The sequence below is a fragment of the Sciurus vulgaris genome (assembly GCF_902686455.1).
Source record: "Sciurus vulgaris genome assembly, chromosome: 1".
NCBI lineage: Eukaryota > Metazoa > Chordata > Mammalia > Rodentia > Sciuridae > Sciurus > Sciurus vulgaris.
In genome coordinates this window covers 177,288,729-177,310,772 of record NC_136461.1, presented here as the reverse complement: position 1 = coordinate 177,310,772, position 22,044 = coordinate 177,288,729, and the positions used below count along the sequence as shown (strand labels likewise).

General features: G+C 38.6%; 1 protein-coding gene across 3 annotated transcripts in view; it reads right to left on the bottom strand.

Annotated features, from left to right (window-relative positions):
• The window catches only part of FZD6 (frizzled class receptor 6), a 39,538-nt gene extending 22,844 nt beyond the window's left edge, over positions 1–16,694 (bottom strand). The window contains exons 1-2 of one of the 3 annotated variants that reach the window (XM_079153191.1): positions 16,510–16,694; positions 15,071–15,403 (exon numbers count right to left, since the gene is read on the bottom strand). In XM_079153191.1, the coding sequence (XP_079009317.1) occupies positions 15,071–15,247 (177 nt within the window). In that variant the 5' untranslated portion in view covers positions 15,248–15,403; positions 16,510–16,694. The remainder of the gene's footprint in view (positions 1–15,070; positions 15,404–16,509) is intronic. The other 2 variants (XM_079153189.1, XM_079153190.1) reach the window with 2 other exon arrangements.
• Between the last annotated feature and the right edge of the window lie 5,350 nt (positions 16,695–22,044).

Below are 22,044 nucleotides of genomic sequence, written 5' to 3'. Positions count from 1 at the left end.
GTAAGTTTCTTGGACTCCTAGTGACCGCACCAGAATACTGGGCGGCTGTCTGGAGGAAGAGGCGTGTGGCGGGTCTCTGGGACTCAGAGCGATTGTACAGGGCCCCAGGTGGCTGCTCACAGGAGGGGCCGCATAGCCAGGCGATTAGGTGCAGAGCAGGGTTACAGGATCTAGGAGGCTTCTGGGTGGAAGAGCCGCACAGAGACAGGCTTAGGGCGGAGCGAAGGTTCCAGGCCTGCGGGCAGATTCTCTGAGGAGGGGCAGCCTAAGGAGATTCATCTGCGAAGGGTGAGGCTCCCAGGCCCAGGAGGTAGGGCCGGGCCCCTGGAACTTTGCAGAGGAAGGCAGCCCAGCCCAGGCGGTAGCTGTAAATTGAGGGGAACCTCTAGGAGGGAACTGACCAGCGAGACCTCCCCACCGGGTGAGTCTTCCCTGCTGGGTGAGGTTTCCCCACAAGGACGGTAAAACCAGAGACTCAGGCCCAAACAGGCCTTGCCTCAGCCCACAGCCTAGGTCCCTTTTGGATGGCCATTGGTCAACAAGTGGAGGCACCTCTGCCCACTAGCAGGGATTATACCCCACCTGAAGGACACCACTCCTAGAGAGGCATCTTCCTTGTGGAGCACCGCATTATCAACTTCCTCCAAGACTTCAGCCTACTGAAGGCTAAGGGGGGATATATATAGAAATCTTCAGGGACATTGTAAGTCAATAGAGGAAATCTGCAATATCTCAGCGGTCCACTGATACCTGAACAATATGAGAAAACAAGGAAAGAAAATGCTGCAAACAAATCTAGATGTTACATCAATAAAACCCAATGACAGCATGGCAGAAGAAATGACAGAAAAGGAGTTCAGAATGTACATAATTAAAATGATCAGAGAAGCAAACAATGAGATGAAAGAGCAAATGCAAGCATTGAATGATCGCACCAATCGACAGTTAAAAGAGCAAATACAGGAAGCAAAAGATCATTTCAATAAAGAGTTAGAGATATTGAAAAAAAAACAAACAGAAATCCTTGACATGAAGGAAACAATAAACCAAATTAAGAACTCCATGGAAAGCATATCCAATAGGATAGAACACCTGGAAGACAGAACCTCAGACATTGAAGACAAAATATTTAACCTTGAAAACAAAGCTGAACAAACAGAGAAGATGGTAAGAAATCATGAACAGAATCTACAAGAACTATGGGATATCATGAAAAGGCCAAATTTAAGAATTATTGGGATTGAGGAAGGCCTAGAGAAACAAGCCAAAGGAATGAACAACCTATTCAATGAAATAATATCAGAAAATTTCCCAAATCTGAAGAATGATATGGAAAATCAAGTTCAAGAGGCTTATAGGACTCCAAATACACAAAATTACAACAGACCCACACCAAGGCACATTATAATGAAAATACCTAACATACAAAATAAAGACAGAATTTTAAAGGCTGTGAGAGAAAAGAACCAAATTACATTCAGGGGGAAACCAATACGGATATCAGCAGATTTTTCAATCCAGACCCTAAAAGCTAGAAGGGCCTGGAACAACATTTTTCAAGCCCTGAAAGAAAATGGATGCCAACCAAGAATCTTATACCCAGCAAAACTTACCTTCAAATTTGACGATGAAATAAAATCCTTCCATGATAAACAAAAGCTAAAAGAATTTACAAAAAGAAAGCCAGCACTACAGAACATTCTCAGCAAAATATTCCATGAGGAAGAGATGAAAAACAAAGAAGCAAATCAGCAAAGGGAGGAATTATCCTAAAGGAATTGTCAAATAAAGGAGGAAACAAGTTGTGTCAAACAAATAAATAAACAAACTTTAAAAAATGAACCAAATGACCGGGATACCAAATCATTTCTCTATAATAACCCTGAATGTTAATGGCCTGAATTCATCAATCAAAAGACATAGACTGGCAGACTGGATTAAAAAGAAAGATCCAACAATATGTTGCCTGCAAGAGACTCACCTCATAGAAAAAGATACCCATAGACTAAAGGTGAAAGGATGGGGAAAAACATACCATGCACATGGACTCAGCAAAAAAGCTGGAGTATCCATCCTCATTTCCGATAATGTGGACTTCAAGCCAAAGTTAGTCAGAAGGTATAAAGAAGGTCATTTCATACTGCTTAAGGGAAGCATAAATCAGCAAGATATAACAATCATAAACATCTATGCCCCAAACAGTGGCTCATCCATGTATGTCAAACAAATCCTTCTCAATTTCAGAAACCAAATAGACCATAACACAATAATACTAGGTGATTTTAACACGCCTCTCTCACCACTGGACAGATCTTCCAGAAAAAATTGAACAAAGAAACCATAGAGCTCAATAACACAATCAATAATTTAGACTTAACGGACATTTATAGAATATACCATCCAACCAAGAGTGAATACACTTTCTTCTCAGCAGCACATGGATCCTTCTCTAAAATAGACCATATATTATGCCACAAAGCTAATGTTAGCAAATACAAGAAGATAGAGACACTAGCATGTATTCTATCAGATCATAATGGATTGAAGTTAGAAATAAATGAAAGAGTAAAACACAGAAACTATTCCAACATCTGGAGATTAAACAATATGCTATTATATGATGAATGGACAACAGAAGATATTAGGAAGGAAATTAAAAAATTCTTAGAGGTAAATGAGAACAAAGAAACAACATATCAAAATCTCTGGGACACTATGAAAGCAGTACTTAGAGGGAAATTTATTTCATGGAGCGCATTTAATAAAAGAAGTCAAACTCAACAAATAAACGACCTAACACTACAGCTCAAAGCCCTAGAAAAAGAAGAACAGAACAGCACCAAAAGTAGTAGAAGAAGGAAATAGTTAAACTCAGAGCTGAAATCAATGAAATTGAAACAAAAGAAACAATACAAAAAATTGACAAAATAAATAGTTGGTTCCTTGAAAAAATAAACAAAATTGATAAACCTTTAGCCACACTAACAAAGAGAAGATGAGAGAAAACCCAAATCACTAAAATTCGGAATGAACAAGGAAATATCACAACAGACAGGATTGAAATACAAAACATAATTAGAAGCTATTTTGAAAATCTATACGCCAACAAAATAGAAAATTTCGAAGACATCAACAGGTTTCTAGAGACATATGAATTGCCTAAACTGAATGAGGAGGACATAAATAATTTAAATAGACCAATTTCAAGTACTGAAATAGAAGTCATCAAAAACCTACCAACAAAGAAAAGTTCGGGACCAGATGGGTTCTCAGCCGAGTTCTACAAAACCTTTAAAGAAGAGCTCATTCCAATACTTCTCAAAGTATTCCATAAAATAGAAGAGGAGGGAACCCTCCCAAACTCATTCTATGAAGCCAATATCACACTGATACCTAAACCAGACAGAGACTCATCAAGGAAAGAAAATTTCAGACCAATATCCTTAATGAACATCGACGCAAAAATTCTCAACAAAATTTTAGCAAATCGCATACAAAAACATATTAAAAAGATAGTGCACCATGATCAAGTGGGTTTTATCCCAGGGATGCAAGGTTGGTTCAACATCAGGAAATCAATAAACGTAATTCACCACATTAATAGACTTAAAGTCAAGAATCACATGATTATTTGAATAGATGCAGAAAAAGCATTTGATAAAATACAGCACCCCTTCATGCTCAAAACACTAGAAAAAATAGGGATAGTGGGAACATTCCTTAACATTGTAAAGGCCATTTATGCTAAGCCCATGGCTAATATCATTCTAAATGGTGAAAAACTGAAAGCATTCCCCCTAAAAACTGGAACAAGGCAGGGATGCCCTCTTTCACCACTTCTATTCAACATCGTTCTTGAGACTCTGCCCAGAGCAATTAGACAAACCAAAGAAATTAAAGGGATACGAATTGGAAAAGAAGAACTCAATCTATCCCTGTTCGCTGATGACATGATTATATATTTAGAGGAACCTGGAAATTCCACCAGAAAACTCTTAGAACTCATAAGTGAATTCAGTAAAGTAGCAGGTTACAAGATCAATGCCCATAAATCCAACGTATTTTTATACATAAGAGATGAATCTTCAGAAAGAGAAATTAGGAAAACTACCCCATTCAAAATAGCCTCGAAAAAAATAAAATACTTGGGAATCAATCTTACAAAAGAGGTGAAAGACCTCTACAATGAGAACTATACAACACTAAAGAAAGAAATTAAAGAACACCTTAGAAGATGGAAAGATCTTCCATGTTCTTGGATAGGAAGAATTAATATTGTCAAAATGGCCATACTACCTAAAGTGCTATACAAATTCAATGCAATTCCAATTAAAATCCCAATTGTGTACCTTACAGAAATAGAGCAAGCAATTATGAAATTCATCTGGAAGAATAAGAAACCCAGAATAGCTAAAGCAATCCTTAGCAGGAAGAGTGAAACAGGGGGTATTGCAATACCAGATCTTCAACTCTACTACAAAGCAATAGTAACAAAAACGGCATGGTATTGGTACCAAAATAGAAAGGTAGATCAATGGTACAGAATAGAAGACACGGACACAAACCCAAATAAATACAATTTTCTCATACTAGACAAAGGTGCCAAAAATATGCAATGGAGAAAAGATAGCCTCTTCAACAAATGGTGCTGGGAGAATTGGAAATCCATATGTAACAGAATGAAACTAAACCCATATCTCTCACCATGCACGAAACTAAACTCAAAATGGATTAAGGACCTCGGAATCAGACCAGAGACCCTGCAGATTATAGAAGAAAAAGTAGGTCCAAATCTTCACCTTGTTGGTCTAGGATCAGACTTCCTTAACAGGACTCCCATAGCACAAGAAATAAAAGCTAGAATCAACCACTGGGATAGATTCAAACTAAAAAGCTTTCTCTCAGCAAAGGAAACTATCAGCAATGCGAAGAAAGAGCCTACAGAGTGGGAGAATATCTTTGCCAATCATACTTCAGATAGAGCACTAATCTCCAGAATCTATAAAGAACTCAAAAAACTCTACTCCAAGAATACAAATAATCCAGTCGACAAATGGGCTAAGGAAATGAATAGACACTTCACAGAAGAAGATCTACAAGCAATCAACAAACATATGGAAAAATGTTCAACATCTCTAGTAATAAGAGAAATGCAAATCAAAACCACCCTAAGATTCCATCTCACCCCAATTAGAATGGCGATTATCAAGAATACGAGCAACAACAGGTGTTGGCGAGGATGTGGGGAGAAAGATACACTCATACATTGGTGGTGGGGCTGCAAATTAGTGCAGCCACTCTGGAAAGCAGTGTGGAGATTCCTTAGAAAACTTGGAATGGACCCTCCATTTGACCCAGCTATCCCACTCCTTGGCCTATACCCAAAGGACTTAAAATCAGCATACTACAGAGATACAGCCACATCAATGTTCATAGCTGCTCAATTCACAATAGCCAGACTGTGGAACCAACCTAGATGCCCTTCAATTGATGAGTGGATAAAGAAACTGTGGTATATATATATATATATACAATGGAATATTACTCAGCCATAAAGAATGATAAAATTATGGCATTTGCAGGCAAATGGATGAAATTGGAGAATATCATGCTGAGTGAGATAAGCCAATCTCAAAAAGCCAAAGGACGAATGATATCGCTAATAAGTGGAGGATGACACATAATGGGGGGGAGGGAAGGGTTAGTGTTAGGGTTAGAGTTAGGGTTAGGGAGGGGGGCAAGTATGGAGGAAGGAAGTACTGTATAGAGGGTAAAGAGGGGTGGGAGGAAGGGAAAAAATAACAGAATGAATCAAACAACATTACTCTATGTAAATTTATGATTACACAAATGGTATGCCTTTACGCCATGTACAAACAGAGAAACAACATGTATCCCATTTGTTTACAATAAAAAAAAATAAATAAATAAAAAAAAAAGAATTAAAGGACTTAAAGAGGTATATAAATAAACAAAGGAATAACCAGAGCAAAATAATACTAAAATAGGTCTAAAAATGTTTTCTGGAAATGAATATGGGCTAAAACAGTAATCTACTAAGTCTCTGCTAAAAAATAGAGCTAAAAGTGTTATAACAAAAACAGATTGTCGAGCTCTTCCGTCGTCTGCCATCCAGGAGCCATCTTGGGACTGCTGCGTGGCAGAGCCTTCGAAACCCAAACCCAGATTTGTGAGGTACTGGAAACCTTCAGGGACACTATAAATCTACAGGGTAGAAACTGTACTACCTCAGATCCCCACGACTAAACGGGAAGACCACAAACAAAATGAAAAAGAAAAAGGGAATAAAGCACTCCCAACAAACCAGGATGCTCCAATTATAGACTCCATTGACAAACCAGTAGAAGAAATGTCAGAGAAGGAGTTCAGAATACACTTAGTAAAACTGCTTCACGACTTTAAGGAGGATATAAAGAGTGAAATCAGAGCTATGTTTCAGGAGATGGAAGATATCTTAAAGAAAGAGATAAAGATCCTGAGAAGAAATCTAGAAGAAATTTTTGAAATGAAAGAATCAATAAACCAAAATAAAAATTCAATGGAAAGCAGCACCAAAAGAGGAGACCACTTGGAAGACAGAACTTCAGGCAATGAAGACAAAATATGTAATTTTGAAAATAAAGGTGACCACACAGAGATGATAAATTGCATGACGTTCCCTCACCCAGACACAATGCCTGAACAGCAGCTGCTGAAGCCAACTGAGTGGAGCTACTGTGACTACTTGTGGTCTGATAAGAAAGACCCCCCAAGGCAATGGCACTGTGGCGGGTTGGAACTGCTGCTCCAAAAGCAACTGAAGGGCAAACAAATGCAGAAAGAAATGTCTGAATTCATCGGAGAGAGGATAAAGGTTGAAGAAGAAAATGCAAAGAACCTGGCTAAGCTCTCTCAGAACTCATTGGCTGCACAACAGGAAGGCTCCCTGGGAGAAGCATGGGCTCAGGTGAAGAAGAGCCTGGCAGATGAAGCAGAAGTTCATCTCAAGTTCTCCGCCAAGCTTCACAGCGAGGTAGAGAAGCCCTAATGAACTTTCGCGAGAACTTCAAGAAAGACATGAAAAAGTGTGACCATTATATCGCTGACCTCCGCAAGCAACTCGCCAGCTGCTATGCATCAGTGGAGAAGGCCCAGAAAGCCCTCACAGGGCGGCAGAGAGACCTGGAGATGAAGACCCAGCAGCTGGAGATCAAGCTGAGCAACAAGACGGAGGAGAACATCAAGAAGGCATGGAGGAAGTCCACACAGGCTGGTGATGACCTCATGCGCTGTGTGGACTTCTACAACCAGTCTTAGTAGAGGGAGCTTTCCATAGTTCTCAGCCCAAAGTTCTCAGCCAGCAAGGCCTCCTTCAGTTCTGTGCATGTCCAAAGGCTTTGAGGAATGGTCATGGGGTTGGCGACAATAATATCCCAAAGAGAAAGACTAGGATAGGATTCTAACTGAGAGAGAATGAAAAAAAAAAATGTGTTTGATATTTCAAAGTTATATAAAATGGAGTCTAAGCAGAGTAGTCCCATGGCAGCATCTTGGCTGTGTCTTGCCTCTGCTAGTACTGAGATACAGGATATATACTTGCCAATTGAAGCATAAGTCAGAATCCCATCAGTACATGGAAGTAAGGCACCTTATGAAAGCCATGTGACTTCAAAGTATCTGATTCTCAGCTCAGGATTTATGCTTTCTACCCCTGGTCTTCATAACCACTAAATCCCATGAAATGATAAAAGCCTTATACTTGCTTTACAGAGGTTCAAAAAGAAAGCTGACTTTAGTGATGGTAATAAAAATGGAAAGCAAGTCAAGCAATCTTAAAAAAAAGCGATTAAACAAAAAAAAAAAATGATGAACCTCAGCAAGACACAGACTCACTGAAGTCTAAAGGGTCGTGAAATATTTTCAGTTACACTTCACAGAGCAAACAATGGTAAAGTGGTTACAAAAGTTTGGTGTTAATTCTTTGAGAAAATCAATGGACTACTGCATGGAAGAGTGGTGTAAAATAAACTCTTGCATGTTTTCAGGAATGTGATGAATTTCAGGCAAGTCAGCTTCTTTTTTAAAAAAATTCAAGCCTGAAAAGAATAAAAGGCAGGAATTTACAATATTCCCATAATAGAAAACTTATTTTTTAAAAAATATTTCTTGGCAGGGAACATTAAATATTTTATATTATTTCTCCCAAAGACCTTTCCTTTAGAAATCAGACAAACATACTTATTAACGATTGGTACTACAAAACAATCTATTTAATGGTCAATGTTTTAGTTTAGAACTAATAACTTGAAAAGCTATAATTCTGTGGAAACTATACGTTCAGGTACACAATCAACAAATGTTAATGAACACATGACAAATATACAAACTGAATAATAAAGTCTCATTACCTACATGTCACACTCTGAAGGAGAGGATATGATAAGAACACAACGGTCTTCCCACGGTCTGACAGAACTATGTACCTTTGTGACCAAGCTCTCCTGAGGACACAACAATAACCACCTAGACCATGGAACACACCAAGGAGAGGAATAGGAACTCTGTGCCTATCAGCAGAACCTTCCAGGAGAAATATTAATTACTCTTTCTGTTCAATACAGGTCTACCCTTATTCTATAGATTCAAAGGAAGCAGGCAGGGTGCTTTCCCTACGTTTGCAACAAAGGAAGGTAAGCTTGCAGTTCTACATTTAAAACACCATGACAGTTATTATAATACTGACTTGGAACACTTTTCAGTGTGCATTTCATTTTATATGATTAATATCTGACTTTTACAGTAGTTACAGTCATTTTTAGATCATATTCCCTGAAAATCAGGTTAATCACACTGAACATTTTTTCCCCTTATGTATTTGGGCACAGGGTAGAGAACAAGGAGGAAAGGTGATAGGTGAGAGCAGGATGGGGTCCACTGCATTCTTCTAAAAAGCAGAAAATAAAAATGCCTAAAAGCTACTGGATAATAGGTTTTTTCTTAGAAGTCAGTTTTTCTCCATCCTTTTATTTTTAATTGAACAGAGACATTTCATAGTACATATTAACAGGTGGAAAGGAAAGCCTTTTTTTTGGGGGGGGGGCAGGGGTTGGGGGGAGCTTGTTTCTTTTTAGACTATTTATAAGTGGAATGGCCACATGATGTTCCAAACACAATACATGACTGCTTTTGCCTGGACCTCCATGAAGGCAATTCAAAGGAAAAATACAATATTCCTGTTTCCATTTTCCCTAGATTGGTTTCAGCTTTTTATGATGAAATCAGTCTCTCAGGGGAGTCAAACCTCACAATTTGAGAAACAATGCCCTAGATATGAAACAAAAGGAACACAATGGAAAACCAGCAGCCATTTGTTTTTCCACTTGGGAGCCTTAGAATGTACAACATCCTTTTCATTACAAAGCCAAGTTACTATTCAGAATTGTAAATTAACTCTTTGTAATACAAATGATTTTCGTTTCAGATAATAAAGAAAAACCGAGGTCCCTTATTTCAAGTAATCTCTGAAACAAAACTTAAGATTTGTGATTATCTCAGACTCTTCTGGTTTGTGATAAGCCTGACTTTAACAAATGCATATGGAAAGTAAATGACATAAAATTCAGGTGACATATTGATAACAATGCACAATGATGTTCATTTATTACATGATATGGTATCCTTAAAACATTTTCAAGTACTATGAGGTTCAGTCAAATATGGTCCCTCTATTTTTGTAATACAGTAAAGTTTTACCGAAACATAGCACTCCTTTGTTCATATACTTTCTACAACAACTTTTCTGCTATAGTTACAGAGATGAATAGCTGTGACAGAGACCATATGAACTCCAAAGTCAGAAGTATTTGGCCTTTTACAGAAAAAAGTTTGCAATTCCTATTCTTTTTTTTTTAAATTTTGATTCATTGTGCACAAATGGGGTACAACTTTCATTTCTCTGTACATGAAGTAGAGTCATACTGTTTGTGTAATCATACACGTACATAGGGTAACGATGCCTGTCTCCTTCTATTATCTTTCCTTCCCCCTTGCCCCCTCGCCTCCCCTCATTTTCCTCTACACAATCCATCCTTCCTCCATTCTTGCCTCCCCCACCCCCCATCCCTTCCCCCTTAGGTATCATCATCCACTTTCAGAGAAATCATTCGGCCTTTGGATTTTTGGTGCAATCCCTATTCTTAAACCAATGGATCCTCAACTTTAACATTCAAAATACCTGGACAGCTTGTTAAAACACAGTTTCCTAGGCTCTATTTTGAAATATCATGAATTAGTAGGTCGAGATGGAGTCCACAAACTTGCATTTCTAACAAGCTCACAGTCACTGGTCTAAACTAAACTTCAAAGACTACAGCTCTAAACTGTTTCATAAAATCACAGATTAATGACCATAAATGCCTAAACTCTATAAAACAGGCTAGTTGTCACAAAATGGAAACTGAGGGTTAAAAGAAGAATGAGGTGGCTCTCTTGACTTATATGGAATTCTCGGTGGCTAAGAAAGTACAATTCATTGTCATAACCATCAGGCAATTCTTCAGAACCTCACCCTACCATTAATTCAGTGGAAATTTAACAGGGATCAGCAGGAACCAAAGGCAGTTGGGTTGAAAGTGTAAAACCCAATCTATTTTTTACAGAAGCTATAAAAGATATTCTTAATAAAAGCTAAGGTACTCACAATCATAATATAGTACTTGACTGGAGTATTAATTTAAGTACTCAAGCATAATGTTTGAAACATACCTGACACAGTTTATAATCCAACGGTCCAATCAAAAGATGAATTCCTTTAGTTCGTATAAAAGAAATGATTAAAAATCAAATTCTTTAAACAAATCCTAACAAATAAATGTAGAGCTAATATAGGAAAGAAAATAGAGAATATCAACTGATATATTTCATTAGAGCTAGGTTCAGGCAGAACCAAAATGGATGCCATATAAACCACCTAAAAATATTGGAATGTCTCTCACTTGAACACTGTAGAGGTAGATAGAGGATAGAGGTAGAAGGTAAGAACTGGAACAAAAATGCTCTCTCATTGATTTACTGGGACAGGAAACACCACCTTTTTCTTTATTTAGCTTTTATTGAGCATCTACCATGCACAGAGACATTGCACTAGGCATTAAGAATAAAGATGAGCCTACAGAGTGGGAGAATATCTTTGCCACTCATACTTCAGATAGAGCACTAATTTCCAGAATCTATAAAGAACTCAAAACACTCTACGCCAAGAATACAAATAACCCTATCAACAAATGGGCTAAGGAAATGAACAGACACTTCACAGAAGAAGATGTACAAGCAATCAACAAATATATGAAAAAATGTTCAACATCTTTAGTAATAAGAGAAATGCAAATCAAAACTACACTAAGATTTCATCTCACCCCAATTAGAATGGTGATTATCAAGAATACAAGCAACAATAGGTGTTGGCAAGGATGTGGGGAAAAAGGTACACTCATACATTGCTGGTGGGGTTGCAAATTAGTGCAGCCACTCTGGAAAGCAGTGTGGAGATTCCTTAGAAAACTTGGAATGGACCTAGCATTTGACCCAGCTATCCCACTCCTTGGCCTATACCCAAAGGACTTAAAATCAGCATACTACAGAGATACAGCCACATCAATGTTCATAGCAGCTCAATTCACAATAGCCAGACTATGGAACCAACCTAGATGTCCTTCAATTGATAAATGGATAAAGAAACTGTGGTATATATATATACAATGGAATATTATTCAGCTATAAAGAATAATAAAATTATGGCATTAGCAGGCAAATGGATGAAATTGGAGAATATCATGTTAAGTGAGATAAGCCAATCTCAAAAATCCAAAAGAGGAACGATCTCACTGATAAGTGGATGATGACACTTAATGGGGGGTGGAAGGGGGACAAGAATGGAGGAAGGAGGGACTGTATAGAGGGAAAAGAGAGGTGGGAGGGGTGGGGGGGAAGGAAAAAAATAACGGAATGAATCAAACATCATTACTCTATGTAAATATATGAATATGCAAATGGTATGCTGTTACTCCATGTATAATCAGAAACAACATGTATCCCATTTGTTTACAATAAAAATAAATTAAAAAAAAAGAATAAAGATGAATAAAGACCATCTCTACCTTCAACAAGTTCACCATCTAAAGACTCATAAATAACTGCAATACAACATGTTAAGTATATGAACTGTTATAAATATTAAGGGTCATAAGAGTATAGAATGGGCTCAATAATGCTTGGGAGAAAGGGGAAAGGCCTCACTAAAAAGAGTCATTGCTTTAACTGAGACATAAAGAAACCTAGGTGGAGAGAGAAGGGCAGGTAGACGGCTCATCAGAAGACACAAAAATGTGCAAAGGTACAGAGATAAGAGTGATATGAATCTGAGTTCTACAAATGGGTCAGGCTGGCTGAATCAGAGTATGCAGTATGGGAAAAAGACAGGAAAGCAGGGTCCCACAAGACAAGTTTGGAAACACTCTAGAAGCAGGTCTTTATTTTCCTGACTTTAGGCATATGGTAAAGAATTTTAACCTCAAGGCGGACTGTATGCATTTGCATTTTAATAAAATCACTTTGGTACCACTAGAAAAGACAGAATGAAGGTTAGGGGTTTTATTTTTTATCTCATAAGACTTTGTAGTTAAGACCCTGATGAAAGGGATTAAAAAAAAAAAAAGGCAAAGCTGGAAAAAAAAATCACCTCATTTTTATCTAATTGGAGTCTGCAAAAAAGTTGAAAAGACTGAAATTTACACATTATATTCTGAATCTTCGGAAATATATCTTGCTTATTCAACAAAATTAAAGGTATTTTAAAAAAAGGTGAAAGATGACATTATGGATTATTCTGACAGAGAAAACTGTGTCAGAGTCAGATCGCAGTGCTCAAACCTTGGACAAATCACAATTTCTCTGGGCTGAATAATGTAGGGTTCAGGGGTTCTTAACTTTAGCCCCAAATAGAAGTACATTTCAATATAATTGGCTTCTTTTATAATCCTACCCATCTTATTTATTTAAATTTTAAAACATTAACCCTTGAGAAGGGTTTAATGGCAAGAAAGTTTAAGAAGCTCCTCATGACCTTTTGGTTCATTTACAAGTCTCAAATGGTAGGATTTTGGCATTCAATATAGGAAGTAGGAAAGAATGCTCCTGGCTAAGAACAAACAGAAATGGGACAGTAGGAAAAGCACAACACTACAGACCAAAAAATCATAGAGATTAAAACTTTGACCAAGGTTGATATTATTTTTGCCTATTCACGTTCCCTTCTCCTTTTAGAGACTTAGGTGAATGCTGTTATGAATGCTGTTTGATAGCTTTCTTCTTTTGTATCCTCAAGCCTACTGAAATGTGATTCATAGAAAATGTTGATTAGTGAAGCCTATGAGAAAGTTTAGTATTTGAAGATTATATAATGAAGAGATTGGTAAGATCAGTAATCAAATAAAGAAGGTAAGACCAAAAAGCCTTCTTGATAATGTCTAGGCACAAAACTACCTGGGAAAGAAGTTAGGTAAATAAAAACCAAAAAACAAACAAAACTTCTCGTTTTTAAGTCAGAAAAGAAATCATTTTTTTTTTTTTTTTTATAAAGATAGGAGTGGAACAAAAATAGTTGTCACTGTCTTACAATTATAGGCCTTTTTTAATAGCAGGGATACATCTCTCCCCTATCTTTATAATGGTATTCCAGATAAGGAACTCATGTCTAAATGTTAAGAGCTCATAAAATCACTGTTAGCATTCAAACTTAAAATGTATGTAGCTACTACACAGGAAGGAACCAGATTAAGATAAAATACTTTAAGAACACTACTGAAACATGAGTTATATGTATTATCATAAGAGGAAATGTGAATGATGGAATCATTGCTTGATGGTATTCCCACAGCATACTTTATTTTAATCAAATTAAACTATCAAAAAGGTTCTGATAAATCAATGAAAATCTCTCTGCACCATTTGTTCAGTGTCTAAAAGGACACCTCGCATTGGATTGAAAAACCACTGAAAGATGATGATAAAATAATTTGTAGTATCTTTTAAAATGGTACCTACTTTTAAAGCTTTCCTTTTTTAGACATGAGTCTACAGTGAAGTAGTTAGACAACTGTTCAACTGAACAATGGAAGAACTTCAAAGTTGCAAAATCAAACCTGGTCAGTTTTTTTAAAAAACAGTACCTAAATTAGATCTGAAGGGATTTCATCTCTTAAAAACAATCTGAGGGGGAAAAAATCTTTACCACCCTCAGATCATTTATTTTTATTTCTGGAAAAAAGACTTTGAAAATAGCACATTTGTTCTTTCTTTCATGAGACTTATCAACCTAACAGATCTGTATGGGAGGGTAGGTTCCTGTCTCTACAGGTAGCTGTTTCTTCCCACGCCTCCCTAGCAATTTGCATATCTCTAAACCAAAGGCAAGTAACTGAGGCACCTAAGGCAATCTTTAGTGTCACTGCTCCTCACCTGATTTGTGGTTTCATTTAACAAGTATCTTATAAAGAATACTTCAGTACTGTATTTAAAAACTAGTCACTTTTTAAAAACTAGTTTTTAGTAAAACACTGTCTGCAGCCCCCAACATATTCCAATAATTTATTTGCTTTGGAAAAACTAAGCTGAGTAAACATTAAAACTACTTAATAAAACACGTAAGTTTCTTCACTTTCAGTCCAGGCAATATAGATTATATGTTCAGTGAATTGGAAAATACAGAATTCATATTTCTAGAGCAGCTACTGTACTGAATTGCAAAAAGCAAAATATTTTCCAGGTGCAAGATATTTAGAAAGTCATTCAGAACCAAACTTCATGATAAAATAAACCTTATCTTAAGCAAATTACTAAAAAAGGCCCCAACTGTACACAAAATATGTCAGCAGGGGGACTGAATTTTCAAAAGGATTTTTCAAAATATGATTTGTACAAAACTTGTAAAATCCTTTGATGCGTTTAAAAATAAAAGTTTATTTTAGACCAAAGCATAAACCATTTTTCAACAAAGTCATGATGAACCACTCACCTCCATTTCCACAGCAGCAATACTCTGGTCATAATGACCCATCAAATTAGGGAAAAATGTCATGTTGTAGGCCATTTTCATGCATCTGGGAACGGTAATTGGTTCACAGGTGAAGAGACTATGCCCCCTTATGAGAGGCAGAAAAACACACATTAACAAAAATGGGAACAGTTCCATTTTCTTCGAATTCCTGATTTTACCACATGGCTTGGATTAATTGCTTTTCACCATCAGAAGGTTCCCATCTAAAGATAAAATGTTCAAATTCCTCATTTCATTATTTCGCCAATTTGAAGGAAGCCGTTTTCCTGGAAATGAGTTCTGGGTCAATTGCTGTAAAAACAACGCAGAAAGTGTTATCATAAAAACATTTGTCATAAAATCAAATGCAAGTCAAAGTGCAGAGTTAAGATTTTTGTTCTAGGTAACATTGGGGAAACGACGGAAAATTCCATCCTAGCAAGATACTCTTTAATCTGCTTTGGCATATAATATATCATTTGCTGAGGAAATCTCATCCCTAGGGAACTGATGATTGAAGGTTTATGTTGCATGGAACATGGGTTTAAGCGGGGCAGAGAGTGAGTTGGAGAAAAAAGGAATGCTGGTGTAAGTTAGGACCACGTTAAAAGGCACTAATGCAACCATAAAATCCAAGGGTCCTTTTTGGTAATATTATTACACACAAGAAAACAGATCCAGGGAAATTCCTTAAAGCCTAAGGAGTTGTTAAACCTTTAAAGACTCTAAAAAGCCAGCTTTTGTGGCAAGTCTTCTGGGGATATACTTTTCCTGTTTTTCCAAAAGGCCAACTAGAGGGAGACTTCTAGGATTCTTCCTGTGGAGGGGCGAAACCAGTTTTCATGGAATGGGGGCGGGTGTGTGTGAAGAGGGCGTAATGATGTCGTCGAAATGAGAACAGGAGCGAATCTGTCCCGGCGGACAGATTGCGATGGCAGTCCTGTGGGTTCCGAAGCATGATTTCTGTGCTTCTGTTAATCCCTTTTAATTGACTCCTAATGGCCAGAGTTCCCTTTTCTCTCCACCTCACCCCTTTACCCCGTGTTTCCTACAGCACAAACCTTCAATTATCAGTTCCCTAGAGATGACATTTCCCCGCAAACCACAGCCCCCAACCCAGCCCGGGGCAGCCTTCCAGCGCCCCCACTCCCGGACACCTGTCCAGGCCCGGAGCGCGGCAGCAGCGGCCCCGGCCTGCTCGGCGGCCCGGCATCGCATTTCAGGAGTTGGCTCTCACTTGCGAGGAAACTTTGGCTGCGCCGCCGCCTTCCCAGCACCTGCGGCTCCATCCCGAGCGCGCCGGAGCCCGCCCCGCACCGTCCAGGCCCCCAGCCCGCCCCGCACCCCCGCAGGCCCGCTCCGCTGGCCCAGGACCTGCCTCCGCGGCCATCCGCCCGGTCGGGGCCCGGGAGCCTCACCTCGGACGGCGCTGCAAGGCCACTCTCCCTCCCCGTCGCCGTCCCCCCCGCAACCTCGGACGGCACCGGGGAGTGTCCGGGACTCGAGCTGCCTCCGGGGCCGCACGGGGAGCGAGAGCTGAGCGATCCCGCGAGACTGCGCCGCCAGGTCGGGCGGGCAGGTCCGGGCTCGCGGCGGCGGCGGCGGCGGCGGCGGCGGGGGACTGGCCCTCCGCCCGGCCCCGCCCGCACGGCGCCCGCCGGGCCTGGTTCGGCCGCTCGCCCCGCCCGGCCCGGCCGGCCCGGGAGAACAGTCCGTCGGGGCGCGGGGTTCCGGCCGAGCGCCGGGAAGGCCCGCAGCTTGCCGTCGGGTACGGTAGCTGAAGCACAGGGCTGCGCGGTAGCTCGCCCTCGGCCAGGAGGGCTTCATCCTAGGATTAAAAAAAAAAATTTTTTTTTAGGCTTATGGCGATTCTTAAAACACAGCTCCCTTTGGAACCCACTTTGGCATTCCAGGAACCCTTAAATGGAGCCGAGGTGCTCTGCAATGTCACTTGCCCTAGTGACCCGAGTTCCGTAAAGGATAATTTCCAGAATAACTGTCCTTTTAAAAAAAAGCAATTAATTCAGGGATCTGGTTACCAACTTTAAGTGCAGAAGGCAGTGGGATTTCTAACCCTGGCAGATCCTAGGCTTTCAGTGATGCAAAACTGTAATAGAAAGTTGTATTGCTTTAAAAGTCAAGCTAGTTTTTAGTTCCAGCTCTGCCACACATCATCCCAAATAAATTACCTATTTTTCAGAGTCTCTGTTCCTTCGATATGTAGAGAACATAATATTTGGAATGATAGTTCATGTTTTCTGAAGACTAAGCCGGGATAGTGTCAATTCCTTTACATTCATTTATGTCCAATTCGTAGGACCCCTGTGTAAGGTAGACAGAAATGTATATGAAAAAAATGAACTTGTGGAAGCTCTTTGACAAATGCAAAATGACTTAAACGGAGGCGATTACCAGGTAAACCATCCTGCTGCAGAAAATGGATGTCACATTTCAGTACCTGGAGCGAAGGGCATCACAGACTAACCAGAAGTAAGAGTTTTGAAATCTGCAAAACATGGAAATGTGGAAAGGCTTGAATTTGGAGAAGGGTATTCCTTCCCAGCTTTACCAAGAGCTTAGCACTCATGTTAGGGAAGAGGTGTGACTTACTAATCTTTTGTTTGCTTGCTTGTTTTGAAGTACTAGGAACTGAACACAGGGCCTTCCACTAGGCAAGGACTGCACCACTCAGCTATATCCCCATCCCTTTTTATTTCGAGACAGGTTCTAAATTGCCTAAATTGCCTGGGCTAGCCTTGAATTTGCAATCCTCCTGCCTCAGTCTCCTAGCTGGGACTACAGGTGTGCACCATCATGTAGGGAAGTCCATTTGCTAACCTTTGTTGAATTTTACCTCTACGTTCATAAGAGATATTGGTCTGTAGTTTTATTGTAGGGCTTTGTCTGGCTTTGGTATTAGGGCAATGCTGCTCTCATAGAAGAAGTTATGAAGTGTTCCCTCTGCCTCTATTTTCTGGAAAAGATTTTAGGGAATTGTCTGACATTAATTTGAAGAATCTCTCAATCATCATTGCTGTAAATATTTCTGTTGTTCCTTTTTCCTTTTTGTCTCCTCCTGGTATTCCCATTGGCTACATGTGATATTTTTGTATTTGTCTTACAGTTCTTGTATATTTTTTTCCTTCAGTTTTATCTTTTCTTTTCAGTTCGGAAGTTTCTATTGGCATATCCTCAAGTCGAGATTCTTTTCTCAACCTTTTCCAGTCTATAAACAAGCCCATCAAAAGCATTCTTTATATCTGTTAACAGTGTTTTCATATCTAACAATTCTTATTCTTCCTTAGAACTTCCATTTCTTTGCTTATATTATCCATTTGTTCTTGCATATTATCTACTTTTTCCTTTATAGTCCTTAGCATATTAATCCTAGTTATTTTAACTTTCTGGTCTGATTATTCCAATATTTATTCCATATCTGAGTTTAGTTCTAATGCTTGCTCTATCTCTTCAAACTATGGTTTTTGTTTTATACTATGCCTTGTAAATTTTGGTTGAAGGTTGGATATGATGGACTAGGAGAAATGAACTGTGGCAATAGGGATTTAGTAATGTGGTATTAAGGGTGTGTGGGGAGGGGAAACATTCTATAGACCTGTGATTAGATCTGTTTTGGTGAGCCTGTGTCACTGGGCTTTGAACTTCACAAGTACTTCTCAGTTTTTAGGCCTCCTTCAGTGGGACAGGATGGCAAGGGGGCACTGAGATTGGACATTTCCCTTCCCCAAGATTGATTATATGCTGATAAAACCCCTCAATAGATTAGGTTCTGGTAACATAGTTTCTCTTAAGCACAGGCCTTGTTAAGAAAAACACAATCTTCAAGCATCACGTTAGTTAGCTTTCTGCTTTTGTAACAAAATACCTGAGATAACTGACTTATAAGGAGGAAAGATTTGTTTTGGTTCATGGTTTCAGAGGTTTTGGTTCACTATCTCTTGGCCCCATTGTTTTTGGGCCTGTGGCAAGGCAGTAAATCATGGCTGGAGAGTGGAGTAGAAGAAGTTACTCAATTCATAGTAGCTGAAAAGTAAAGACGGATAGGAAGGAACTGTCACTGATGAATTGCTAGAGGCTCACATAGACAAGTCTGAGAGTTCAAACTTCCAAAGGGCCTATTCTTTAGAGAGCATACTCATACTTCTGTGAGTTTTATCTCCAGAAGCTCTGCCAGGTTCTCTCAGTGAAGATCAGAGAAAAATACCCTCCTGTACCCAACATGGAGTGGGGAGAAAGTAATTATTCTGAAATATGACACTTGTAGTTTGGGAATGTCCCCCAGAGGCCCATGTGTTAAAGACTTGGTTGGCCCCTAGCTTGCAGCCCTGTGGGAGGTGTTGGTGGATCATGTAAGAGATGGTGCCTCCCTCAGTCACTTTTTTGTCCAGGTCTTGAATGCTCTATCCATGGTTCCAGCCCGTCCAGGTAACTTAGGGAAATCTATGAACATGGCATAGAGATTAGTCTTTATTTAAAAACTGACTTTCGTATGAAATGCATTATCCATTGCTCTCTGCTCTAAAAGCTAACTACTACAGTGTTTGTAGCATAGCAATTAACCTTTCAGTTGTATCCATTATGATTAGCCAGAAATAATATAATTTCTAATTAATACCCCCAGTATTACTGGAAGAATAAAATCAGTATAGTAGAAACATGACACAGCAGGAAAGAACCACATATTTTAATGACAGTTTGATGTATAAGACTGCCTCTTTGGAGCTCTGGTATTGTCATTTGCAATTAGAGATTTATAATGCTACAGAAAAACAGTCTTAGCTCTATTACTGCTTTGATTTATATTTTGTGCCTGTAATTCACCCTGCCAGGTTTTGTTTTTAGTAACTTCAATACCTAATATCTGGTCATCTTTAATCTTTAATAGCTTTTGTATTTTAGCAAAGCAGCAAATTTAAGGCAAATATTAGAAAAAGTATTTTCTTCAAAGGCATCTAGAAAAGGGCTCCCTAGGGGCTGGGGATATAGCTCAGTGGGTAGAGTGCTTACCTTGCAAGCAGAAGGCCCTGGGTTCAATCCTTAGCACTGCAAAAAGAAAAGGGCTTCCTACCCCAAATTTAGTTATTTGGAAAATAATTAATTTCCTTTGATACAAAAATTCCAATTTTATTCCCAATCATACCTGCTGGGTTGCTCCTGAGTATATATGATTTTTAAAAACTGTCTTAAAAACAAATGAGATAAATTCTTGATTAGCGGAATTAATATTGTTAAATGTCCTTACTACCTAAATGATCTAGATTCAAAATTTCTGGAAATTTTCACAGAAATAGAAAAATCAATCCTCTAATCCATATGGAACCAAGCAAACAAGACTCTAAATGACTAAAGAAATCTTGAGAAAGAAAAACAAAACTTGAAACATTAGACTTCCTGATTTTAAACTGAATCACGAAGTTATTATAATTTAAACCATGTGTTATTGGCATAAAAGTAGACATGTAGACCAATGGAGCAGCATAGAGATCCAGAATTAAATCTATTCATATAGTCACTAATCTTTGATGAGGGTAACAAGAATACACAACAGGGAAAGGATAGTCTCCCCAAAAGTGGTGCTGAGACAAACCTTATCTTACCCATATACACAAATGAACTAGAAATGGATTTCATGAAACTCTAGGACCTGAGACAGTAAAGCTCCTAGGAGAACACCTATAGAAAGACTGTTTGAAGTTGATCTTTGCCAATGTTTTTGGATATGACACCAAAAGCATAGGCGACAAAGCCAAAAGAGACAAGTGGAAACCAGGGAAGCAGAGTGATTCATGTGAAGTTTTTTTGTTGTTGTTTTTTTGTTAAAAAAAAAATTTTTTTTTAGTTGTAGATGGACACAATACCTTTATTTTACGTATTTTTATACAGTGCTGAGGATCAAACCCCGTGCCTCACATGTGCTAGGCAAGCATTCTACCACTGAGCCGCAACCACAGCTCTCAGGTGAGTTTTGAGGCAGTTAACAACATTTAGAATAGTTGTACTGATTTCTCCTGGAACAGGGAGGATGATGGAAGGAGAAGTAACTGATTTGTTTGTTTGTTTTACTACTAACAACCCTATACAGATAATTAACATATCACTTTTACAAAATTTAAGACCCTTTGAAGGGAGATAGGACACTGGGAAGTCTATGCACATGCAAGTTTTCAAAGGAAAATCGTTGAACCAGGGCAAACCATGCCAGCCTTTATCCCTCCCTCCCTTCCTCCAATCCAGAGACCCAGCTTGCCAAAAGGAGTTCATGGGAAGAGGAAATTCTTCTCCTACATCGCTTTACCTTCTGCATTAGTGATGAAGATTTTCTTCCCATCAGGGGGGTTTCTCCACTATCCTCTTTTTTGTTTTTATTTTTTGTATTTTTTCCCCACACAGCCATATTTGTAAGTAGAATTGAATTACCCTTAAAGTGGTTTTAGCCTTCAAGTAATTCCATTAAGGAAAAACTAAAACCACAATAAAAACTTGGGTCAATTTTTATTTCTTTAAAAATATAGTTTGGGATGATTACTTTCATTTTAATTTTAATACATGGTTCTTACTTAAATGACTGTTTTTGCTCAAGTTGACTATATTGTAATCTTAAGGATAGTTTTTTTTTTTTTAAAGCAAGAGATGACTTAACAGGAATATCATGAATAAAATATTTCCATTTTAGTAAAAACTCTGGGTAGAATAAATGTTGCATTTTAATTTGATTAACAAATCCATTATAGCATAAATGGCTACAAGAGAATTACCTGGACAGCTTAATAACTTGAGATACCTGAGGTTTTAAAAGCCCCTCTATGTGCTTACCATAACTGTAGGACAAGTATGAGAGTGTTGGGATGTTTTCCTCAGTAAAACTTTAATTGATTTGAAACAAAAAATGCAATTGACAAGGTTTCAGTCGGGTGAGACGAGGATATGGGGGAAAG